This window comes from Dioscorea cayenensis, chromosome 12 (genome assembly GCF_009730915.1).
Source record: "Dioscorea cayenensis subsp. rotundata cultivar TDr96_F1 chromosome 12, TDr96_F1_v2_PseudoChromosome.rev07_lg8_w22 25.fasta, whole genome shotgun sequence".
NCBI lineage: Eukaryota > Viridiplantae > Streptophyta > Magnoliopsida > Dioscoreales > Dioscoreaceae > Dioscorea > Dioscorea cayenensis.
The window spans coordinates 14,583,797-14,594,935 of NC_052482.1; the positions used below are offsets into that span (position 1 = coordinate 14,583,797).

Genomic DNA, 11,139 nt, shown 5'->3' on the forward strand with positions numbered 1-11,139 from the left:
ATAAATGACAATGGAAACTAATTCAAAAAGAAAAAAAAAAATTAGAAATTATAAAATTAAATTAAACATTTTGAAAGAATACGGGAATAACACTAAAAGCGAATTTTAGACCAAATTACATTTATATGAACTAAGCTCAGCAACTGGGCTTAACTTAGCTCAAATTGACTTTGGCTTGAGCTAGCTAAGTTGAGTTTCAATTCAAGCTGCCCAAACTCTCTTATTAATCCTAAGAATACATCATAACAACGACGAAACAAGGATTTACGAGGAATTAGCATAAGTTTTTATATTTAAGAAATTTATGATGGTAAGTCATTGCGGACTTTAAATTTTTCATGGCTTACATTTAATTAGAATTTTAAAAAAATATCATTCATGCTTCCTATAAAAATATAATTAGAATTTTATTCTTTTAAAATTGAATTATTTTCATGTGAACTTTTACTAAAATTTTTTGACATAATGGTCATTTGGTTAACCTTAAACATTATTGGTGCTACCGTACCAACCTGATTCCTAGCAATTATTTCATATTACCACTAACCAAACGACCCTTATAAATTTTTTTTTATAAATACGTTATTCGTTAATAATGCCGTAATTAATATATTTTCGGCCCAAAGGCCGCATGCTGAATGGGTTCCCAATCCATATGCCCATAAAGACAATAAAGCCCATAAGGCCCAACTCGAGTTCCTTTCGAAGCAAGTAACTGTGCGGTCTTCCTCCCCTGCCGGAGGAATCCAATAAACCCTCCATCTCTCGCATCGATACGGAGGAATCCACAGCGTAGTCGCCGACGATGGAGCGGAGCTCGAACGAAGACTTCTCAGTGCTGGTCCTCGCCTCCGACCTGGGCGTCGACGCCCGCTCCCTCCTCTCTCCGTCCGAGCGCGTCGCCGATGAGGTCTGGCACGATTGCCCTGACGAGGATTTCTCCGATCTTGACGCCCTCCAGGCCCTCCGCGTTGAGGGATCCGACAAATCCGGCAATCGCATCCTCCGCATCGTCGGCAAGTTCTTCCCAGGTACTCGACTTGCCAATCTCCTCTTTGATTCCTCGTAATTTCTTGATTTTTTTTTTTTGTTTGGTGATGCTTGAACAGCTCCGGTTATCAGTGGGGAGAGGCTGAAGAGGTATGTTTGCTTCAAGCTGCGCACGGAGCTGGCGGAAGGTCCGTTCTGTGTTTTGTATGTTCATAGTACTGTGCAATCGGAGGATAATAATCCGGGAATCTCTGTGTTGAGGTGGATTTATGAGGATCTTCCTTCGGATTTTAAGGATAGGCTTCAAGTTGTCTACTTTTTGCATCCAGGGCTTCGATCTTGGCTGTTGCTTGCCACTCTCGGCCGCCTCTTCTTGAGTGGAGGGTGAGCGTTCTATTTCTTTCTCGTTCTCTTTTAAACAAAATTTTTGATTGGTATTTATCTATGATTTTCAAGAGTTTATTGCTCTTGAGTTGCATTGCTGCGAGTTTAGGTTGTTCCTTTGTCAGTTATAATGATGGTGCTTTTATGTGACTGAAGAAGAAAAAGCTAATAACTTGTGAAATACAAATAACTTACTTTAGTTTGATTGCTAAATACTGTTTTAGGCTGAACTAGGTTTTGCGTTAGGGTATCTCAAACATATGCTTGTAGAAAGCATAAAATTTCAGATGTATCCCATGAATGTTGTTGTTGCATGTTTCTTTGTAGTTTGACTGTGTGCACTTTTGGTTGGCGTAGTAAATGGTGGTTTATCAACATTAAGAAGGAAGAAAATGTTGTCATTGCAGACATAGCTCATTGTAAATAATAATAAATAGAATGGCCTTTTAAATGAAATTACTTAAATAACTTGTTCAAACAAAATGTCTTGTATACAATCATATTCGGTTGCATATATGCAAACTTTATGGGCTTTTTTTATGGTCTATGGTAATCTTATGCCTTTTCTATTCGAGTTTATCTGCATGTTGGTGGCTGCATGGACTTAGGGTACATTCAAAATTGAATGGATTTAGGGATATTAGGTACAATTAGAATATTCTCAAGGGTACAGGTATGGTTTCTCAATGTTTCCTGTCCATGTATACAAGATATGATTTTTGATATTCATCTATGTTAGTGCACTCCAGTTATTTATATTCCTTATATAGTGAATCCGACTAACAGTCATTGAATGCTTCTATGAAGAAATTAGAAAATTACTTGTTTTCTATCAATTTTGATTTCTGATGCTGCTTGCTCTTTTGATCTATCTTTTTCTCATTTTTTAAAAGAAATGTCCTTTAAACCAATCACTTTCACTGTTTCACATACATTTTTCAAGGAAATTTCTGTTCTTGTTCCCTTATTGTGAGATATAGATCATATAAGAGGCCCTTTCTGTTGATATAATGATGCTATCTGATCTATCAAACATGGATTTCGATATTTATAATTTGTTGTTTATTTCCATACACAACCTGGTATTATGATTAGCAGTGACTAACTCATTGTTGTGTAGGATCTCATGTGCTCAAGTTATTAAGTATGACTAACACTAGACATGAAACATCTAGACTTTGGGTTGAGACTGGAGTGGAAATCTTTTACCCTTGGCTTGTTGATACTTGAACTTTGAGTGCTTAAGAAGCCTGTTATGAGGCAAGACAATAAAAGCAAAGCTTCAATACCTGGGTCTTTCCTCTCTGAGAGAAAGGACCAAATCTTGTGTGGTTGTTAACAGAAAAGCAACATTTTTTGAAGATGTCTTTCCTCACTGCTTGAATGGCCTAATCATAGTTGTTGACTTAAAGAAACAATTTTTGAAGCTCCAGTCATTCTCTCCAAAGACTTAACCAATTGAAATGGATTTATTCCTGAGTAAGATAGTACACCAATTAGTCTATTGAATCAAATTATTTATGTAGTTTTATCTAAGCAAATATTAATATCTGTAATGACATATTACCTAATCTAGTAATGGAATCACTTTGAACATTGATTAAGTTCCATCTCTATATGATTTTCATAAGCCTACCTAGTGGTGGTTGGAATCAGTGAAAATTTACAGACAAGAAACATTTTCTTATTGTGGTATTTAAATTATTTGTATTTTGATGTATTACTTTTAAAATAAATATCAATGGCAACAACAGTTCCTAACAAAAGATATGGCTCTTAAGCCTGACCCTGACTTACTTTGCATTGTCTTTGGTTTTTATGTAAAGAACTTGTACTAATGAGGATATTGCTGATATGAGATATTTGAACAAATATATTTAGCACTAGTCACAAAATGCCACATTCATCATCTTTCAAATATGTTGAAATTACTGCTACATGAATAAAATTAACTGTAATTGGAGTTACATGCAACTATTGTTTTTATTTATTTATTTTTTTTATTTTATTTGAAGCTTAAATTCTTGATAAATGTTCTTTGACTGGCTAGGATTTATGGTTTAGAATTTTGGGTTATAAACAAATACTAACATCAATATCTAGCAAAGCTGAGAATGTTTAATCTGATATGCTCATATAGGAAATAACATGATAAAACACAATATATTCATGCTGATTTGAGATGATCTGGCAATATTGCAATTTACGCCCTTTACTTTATAAGTCAACAAGCGGATTGGTAGTACTATTAAAACTTAAGCGTTTCATAGCATATGTTATATAGTTAATGATTTCTATTTGGTAAGTGTTGACTGCCTGATTGATTTATATGTTGATACATGTAATTTATCATTTTTATTAATATAGAGTATCGTCTAGAAAAAAATTCTTCATTGAAAAATGTCAGTAACATCTATTAATTTATAGTCATTTAAATGAATCCTTCTCATAAATTTTCTACCTCAATTTATATATTTTTGCACATTGTTTGATAATTAAGCAGCATTATATTTAATCCATAATTTATAGTTATTTAAATGCTTATGATTTGGACCTGCATGACATATCCTATACTGTCATGTCTATTGTTTGTTCCCTTGACTTTTTGTATGCTCTATACCTCACTTTGAAGCATGATAAATGCTATGCTGCAATGAAATTTCCAATGGCTCCCCTAGATCATGCCGTCTGGTTTTTTGAATGTTGCATTAATGTTAACAACATCAAATGGCCATAAGGGTGGGCATGAGAATCAAAGAAACTTGTTTAACTTAAGTAATAGATTCATGCTTTTTGTTTTTCTATTTTTTGTATTGCTTTCAATCTAGATAAATTGTAGTGGTTAGTTAACTGACATGAACTGCAGCATATTTTATAAGCAATAATATATTAAAATGATTAAAAGTTGCACTTTTGTGTGTGGTGGTTCATGTAGTAGATTAAAATAAAAATTAAAAGAACAGGGAAAAACTAGTCACTGATCCTTCTGGTTTGGATTTTTCTATAAATTTAAGTAGTCAGTTTAGTTAACCAAACTGTGCCTGTCTCTAACTGGTCACCCTTATTTCTTTGATCTTGTCATTTGTGGTTTAACTGAATCCTCTGCTATCATCGAGTAGTTTGTGCTGAAAATCTCACTGCTCCACCGTGTTCTTCACAAAACATTGGTGAATACATATATTAGGCCTCTTGGAGAGCATTCTTTAACATGAAATCTGTTGATTTATTTTTATAAAATTGGATGCTTGTGCCAAATTTATCTACATTTTTCTGTAGGAAAGACTTTAAGTGTTATTTTTATTTAAAATTTTCGAATAAACAGAGAGTGTGCTAATGATTTCTTCAACATTTTCTTTATGACTGATTTAAAAGAAACAAGGAATAATTTCCTGTCACTATTGAAGTAACTGTTTGTATTAATTTTCTTGTTTCTATCTAGATTAATCCCAAAAAATGTGACGGAAAAATAAATTTTGTTATGTTTACTTTCATGACCAACCAAATATCTTGACTCTTGATATCTAATTTCACCTAGTTCTTAATGTTGTCTGCACGCCTAGGCACTAAGGCGCTATGTTTTCCATGATAGATACCTTAAGCTTATCCAGGTCAGGCATCTTCTAAGACGCACACGTTTTTTTTTGCATTTTAGGACACCTTTTGCGTTTTGAAAAAAGTGCTAGAAAGACACATCTGATTGAAATTGACTGTTGATTGTCAACTTTTTATTTTTGAGATTATTTTTGTAGGAAAAAAATAAAAAAAGGACATATAGTTAATGTTGTTCTAGTAAATAGTAAACTTTTAGAAAAAGGGCCAGCCAAGCACTCATATTAAATTAATTAGGCTTTTAATATTTTTATAAAATTTTTAATCATTGGAAACTTGTTTGCATTTAAATGTCAACTATTTCCAAACTTTTAACTAGCCAACCACTCATATTTAATTAGTTTTTTTTAATATCATCCATCAGATGGATTAGTAGGAGTTAGAACTTACAACTAATTGGATATTTAATCTTCAAGCAATTTTTTGGTTTAGATATTATATAACATATCATATTATATATAATTTTATTTATTTACTTATTTGTGCCTTACTTCATCCTGCGAGTGTTTTTTTTTTAAGTGCACCTTGCGCCTTTGGCAACACTGAATTGTCTACTGTTTGCAATAACGATAAATAGGCCTTCATGGTGCATTGTGATTTGACACATCAAACTAGTGGTGTAAAGGAATTCAATAATGTACTTTGCCTGAAGTTACTCAGTAAGAAGTGACCTGAAACTTTTTTCTGAAACTTTTATTGGACCTGAGAATTAGTGTGGTTTTTTAATTTAAATGGAACTTGCTTTTGTGTGTGTTTGTTGTCGTAGTTCTTAACTATTGACCTTTTAATAGGCCTCTACACCAACAAGCATAATCGGTCATCATCTTCTTAACAAACAAAAATCCTAACAATGCATAACAGTGGTTAAAGCAGATTTATTGTTACAAAGATCGTGCCACTTTAATTGCACACGATGGTTCCTAGTATCATGTACAAATTCTTAAGGTAGCTAATTTAATAATTGAACCCTGATCACCCAAGCATAATGGGTATGAATGTTATACACAACAAAATGATTTTTGTTGTTGATTATACTAATTTTTAATAGATGATTTAATAAGTGAGTGCAGCACTTGACTGATGCTTTGAGTTTGGTGTAAGGCAGAAAAACTGCTGACTAATGCTTTGCAGTTTATTTTATAGTCTTGATTGATTTCCTGTAACTAGGGTTGTATAGTTTTATGTGGAAAGGGCTCTCAGTTATCTTGGAAACGATAGATGGTTTAGAAGGTTACTGCAGCTTTGCTGATACTTTGAGTGTGGTGCAAAGCAGAAAAACTGTTTGATTAATTTGATTACGCTTCAGTTAATTTTATAGTCTTGATTGATTTCTTGTAAGCTCGGTTCCAGTTTGACATGGGCCTTAGAGCTGGATTTGAGTTCTGTGTGAAATGATCAAACAGCTTATATTTTTAAAAACTATGGATAATTTAAAAACACAAGTGAACTAATGTTGAGCTAAATCCCAAGAAGGCCACAAGAGTCTCAATCATTGGACAGCCCTATCTGTAATTCATCTTCTTCATTTCTACATACTTTACGGAGTTGATAGTTATGGTATTTTGATTGATAACTTGTTCATGATGTTCTGAAGTTTCCCAAATTTCAATGAGCACCACTAATTTCATATTCAAATAACTGCTCTGTATATTGTTGGCACTTGTTCATAATGGTATGCATCAGATTGCATGGTTTTTACTATTGAACTTTAATATCAAACTTTTTCTTTTTTCCTCTTTTAGGCTGTACTGGAAAATCAAGTATGTCAGTCGATTGCAGTATCTGTGGGATGATATAAAGAAAGGGCAGGTCGAAATTCCAGAGTTGGTGCAACGCCATGATGATGTTCTTGAACATAGACCATTGACAGATTATGGCATAGAGCCAGATACACTCCATATAACGGAGGTGCCTTCTGTTGACTACTCATTTGGAAGGTATGAAGATAAATGGGCTCCGCGACAATACATGTGATGCTACTTACTAAATGCTTACATGCTCATCGTATTATTGTGGTAGTATGAAACATATGCTTTTACTTCGAAATTGTACGACTGCAGCTGTGAGGTATGTATCTATTTAAAAGTTGCTTGTAATGCTTGTGAACTATGTGATGCGTTTCTTCAAGCCGATTTGAAATAATGTGGTCATATTAAATGTTAACTTGCTCATGTTTTACAAGTTTTAACAAGAGATAGTTATGGAACTCTGGATAAAAATGTAAATATCATTTTCTGGCCTTTTGTTTGAGTCTGGATGTCTCGCTTGTACTGCTTTTCTGTTTGACTTTTGATTCTGCGTATCTCTGAATTATAATGTGGTTAATGTGAGAATCCTCTAGTTTTCAGGAGTTCATGTTGTATTATTGCATGCCTATTTTAGCAAACTTAGGATATTGTATTGCAAACACATAAAGCATGCTACCTATTCATGTTTTTAAAAAAAAATCCCATCATTTTGTATTATTTTATTTTTTGTGATACGTTGGACAAGCCATTCATTTTGTGTTATTTTATTTTTTCGTGATACGATGGACAAGCCATTCATTTTGTGTTATTTTATTTTTGTGATAAGTTGGACAAGCCATTCATTTTATGAGAAAAAAAGTTGATCCCTCAATCTCTAGATAAGGAAGATGTGAAAGTCATTCCTATTCATTCAGCAATAATCAATAAACAGTTTATTTATTATTATTATTATTATTATTATCAAACAATGCTTCAGGGAATTAACTAAAATTTTGATTTACTTTTGTTAGAATAGTTAATTTATTAGTTTTCTTATAAAACTAAATAATACATACCTTTGTCATAGCGCAACGAGCAAATAAAAGTGGGAGCAGATAAGGAACAACAATAAAATAAAAAAAAAAAAAATTAAAAGTTGAGTAAGAGAGAAGAATTTAAAATCCACTAGAAACGAAGGACAAGTAAAAAACATAGGTGTACAAAAGATATTGAGTCGATGAGATTTCTCACTGGCAAGACATTTCGGTAGAATCATGAATAATTAGTCAGATGCAGCTAGTTTCGAATACCACGTACAGGGCACTCCCATTCTCATTTATTTCACCGAGGTGGGTTCGTCCCGCTCCTCTTTCCCAAAGAAAAAGATATTAGTGATAATCAGAAAATGATTAATGGAAGTGGATCATTTATCCTAGGATAAATAGTATTGAAGAGGTTTAAGAGAGATTAACTCCTTAATTGTGTTCAGGGTTGTGCATCAATTCATTGAAATTGGTAGATGAGTCTAGAAAATCAAGACGGTTAGTCTGCTAATTATGTGTGTGTGAATTCAAACAAAAATCATCTGAACCTTAGCAATTGACCTTTATTCCAATTGCCATTTCCACAGTGCTAACAAAAATCATATGACCGAATTTGTAAACAAGAGCTGAACTAGATTTCAGACATGCCAACTGCTAAGAAAAATCATAAACACACTCAGCTAAAACTATAAAAATGATTAATCTCTTTTGCAACAAGAACGAGCAAGTCATGTTGGATTTACTCTTTTTATGCGATGCTGTGACTCTTATATATATTATATATATATATAATGGAGTGCCTTAAGCACCAATTAGGATACGTAATCCAATGGAAATAATTAATTGAATCATAATAATTTATGGTTATTTTTACAAATGGGTGTTTTTTTATTGAAAACCATGAAAACAGTAATTTTCCCAAGGGAATAATTCCATGTTTGAAGATCCACCACAGAGCACATTAAAAAGAGCGAAGGATTGAGTGGAAGACTAATTTTCTAAGGGGAACAATTAAAAATCACAAAAATATTTATTTATGGTGATTTCGCTGGGATGGCCCAGGTAAAATTTAATTTATTTTATTAAAATTGAACCAAGAGATTAACTAGTCACGTTGAACATCACTGTTTAGTGCTTTCCCATTGCTTTGCTATGTATCATCTCCATTATTATTATTATTATTATTATTATTATTATTATTATTATTATTATATAGTTGATGAGAGGAGCCTTTTGTTTTGGTTAGAATAGGAATTCACCGATAACTTTCTTTTCCTAAGTTGCGTGACATGTACAGAGCAGATGTTGCGTCAGTCTAACATGATGTTTTTTGTTAGGCGGTGTTGGTGATGGATTATTTACGGGGGATTAAACAAAACAAAATTGTCTAGTAGAGAGGTGAAAGCAATATCTTTTGTTTAGATGGAATTATTACTTGACATCTTTATTGTTAAGCTAGTATACACATTAAACTAGATTTTACAACATGGACGAGCCATCACACACCCTAGTAAAATTAAGAGTGGTACATATCTGGGATACAGACAAAATTGAGTCTCGACAATTGCTGTTATAAATAGATAAATTTGTTGTTTTGACCTGATCTAATTTTAAATAAGACAAACTTAATTTGTCCAGAGTTAGTTTCTTTTAAAATGAATTATCTGGATGTTTGAATTTTATCTGAATCTTATAAATTACATTTAAGTTCACTCAAATGTTAAAATATATAAAAATAATTTAATCCATATCAAATGCAAAAAGAGCAATGTTTAATAATCCAAACGTTAGTGCAAAAGCACTTTAATTGGCATAATTTGATACCTAGACAAAGTGACGTGACAACCATTATGACATGGCATAAATGATGCCATGGGAAGCATGGTGATGTGGCAAGGAGACTTAGATTTGAGGCGAATATTTTGGGAGATCTTGGTGGAGCTATTTTTGCTATGTGTTACAACTTGAAGGCAAGATCATATCAAGATCATATTTAAAAAGATTTGATTGGAGACTAAATATGGATGAAGCATAATTGAAGAAATACTTATCAATGGTATGATTGAAGGTTATTGAAAATCTATTCTTAGGAAGATTTGAAGGCCAAACTTGGGTGAATTAAAGATCAAGTTTGGAAAGTTTCCTGAAAACGCATAAAGTTATGCGTCCCTTACGAGGGGATTGCTTGGTGAGGAACTGATGAGGTAGGCTAATTGCCGGTAGTAGGGATCGGGAGATCTGGTTGCGTCGACTCGGACTAATCATGACCAAGAGGTTGATGGGTCTTGAGGTTGCTTCGCAAAGGAACCAGAACTCAGTCAAGTCAGCAGTCAGGGCCATGTTGCAAATTGTGTTACAATAGGAGTTGTAACAACTAATTTTGGAAGGTTTTAAAGTTAGTAGTTGCGGAAATTTTAAAAGAGGCATAGACTATATTAGGGACATTGAGGCGTCTATATAAGCCATCTTGCTCTGAGATTGGGTGTGACACATGAGCGAGAGATAGCGTGGACACTAGACAATCTAGAGAGGGCAGTGAATCTTTATTTGTAAGAGTGAGTAAAAAAGTGTTTGTACTCATATTTTATCACCTCTTTTAGTGGATTGTTTATCTCCGGGCTTGGCCCCCTAGACATACGCGAGTGGACATCAAACCGGGTTACCAATTTTTTGTGTCTTCTTTTGTTTGGTTTGTGTGAGATTTTCTTGAGTGTTTGAGTGTTCTCTAAATCCACAAATCACATCGGCGGAACTAACAAGTGGTATTAGAGCCTTGGTCGCCGTGTTTGCTTTGGTTTCAAAGTCGGCGAGGTCCTAGCAAGTTCTATTGATTGCCGGAAAAGAAGAAGCTTCCGTCACACTACTACCATTGTTAAATGGATCAAATTATTTATATTGGAAGGCACGTATGAAGGTTTTCATTAAATTCATTGATGAGAGTGCATGTATTGCCATAGAAGAAGGTTGGTCTCCTCCTATTCAATCGAATGAAGACAAGAACGAGACCATAAAGAAAAGAAGTAACTGGAGTACTAAAGATATGTGAAAAGCTAATGCCAATGGTAAGACTCTCAATGCAATCTTTGGAGGAGTTGATGAGAACCAGTTCAAATATGTTGCAACATGCGAGTGTGCCAAAGAAGCTTGAGAGATTCTTCAAACTCTCCATGAAGGCATAAACTTGGTAAAAATTTCTAAACTTTAAATGCTGACAACTATGTTTGAGAATCTCAGGATGAAAGAAGATGAGATGATAGCTGTATTCAATGCCAAGTGTATGGGCATTGCAAATTCATGCTTTCCAACTCGGCAAGAAGTACTCAGATAAAAAGCTAATCTGGAAGACTCTTAGATCTCTTCCAAGAAGGTTTGATGGAAAAGTTTCC

The 11,139-nt window shown here is 33.6% G+C and overlaps 1 protein-coding gene across 1 annotated transcript; it reads left to right on the forward strand.

Moving 5' to 3' along the window:
* Positions 1-709: 709 nt before the first annotated feature.
* On the forward strand, positions 710-7,233 carry LOC120273091 (ganglioside-induced differentiation-associated protein 2). The gene is made up of 3 exons (XM_039279738.1): positions 710-1,031; positions 1,110-1,374; positions 6,726-7,233. The coding sequence occupies exons 1-3, from the start codon at positions 806-808 to the stop codon at positions 6,955-6,957; spliced, it is 723 nt and encodes a 240-aa protein (XP_039135672.1). The 5' UTR covers positions 710-805; the 3' UTR covers positions 6,958-7,233.
* Positions 7,234-11,139: the final 3,906 nt, after the last annotated feature.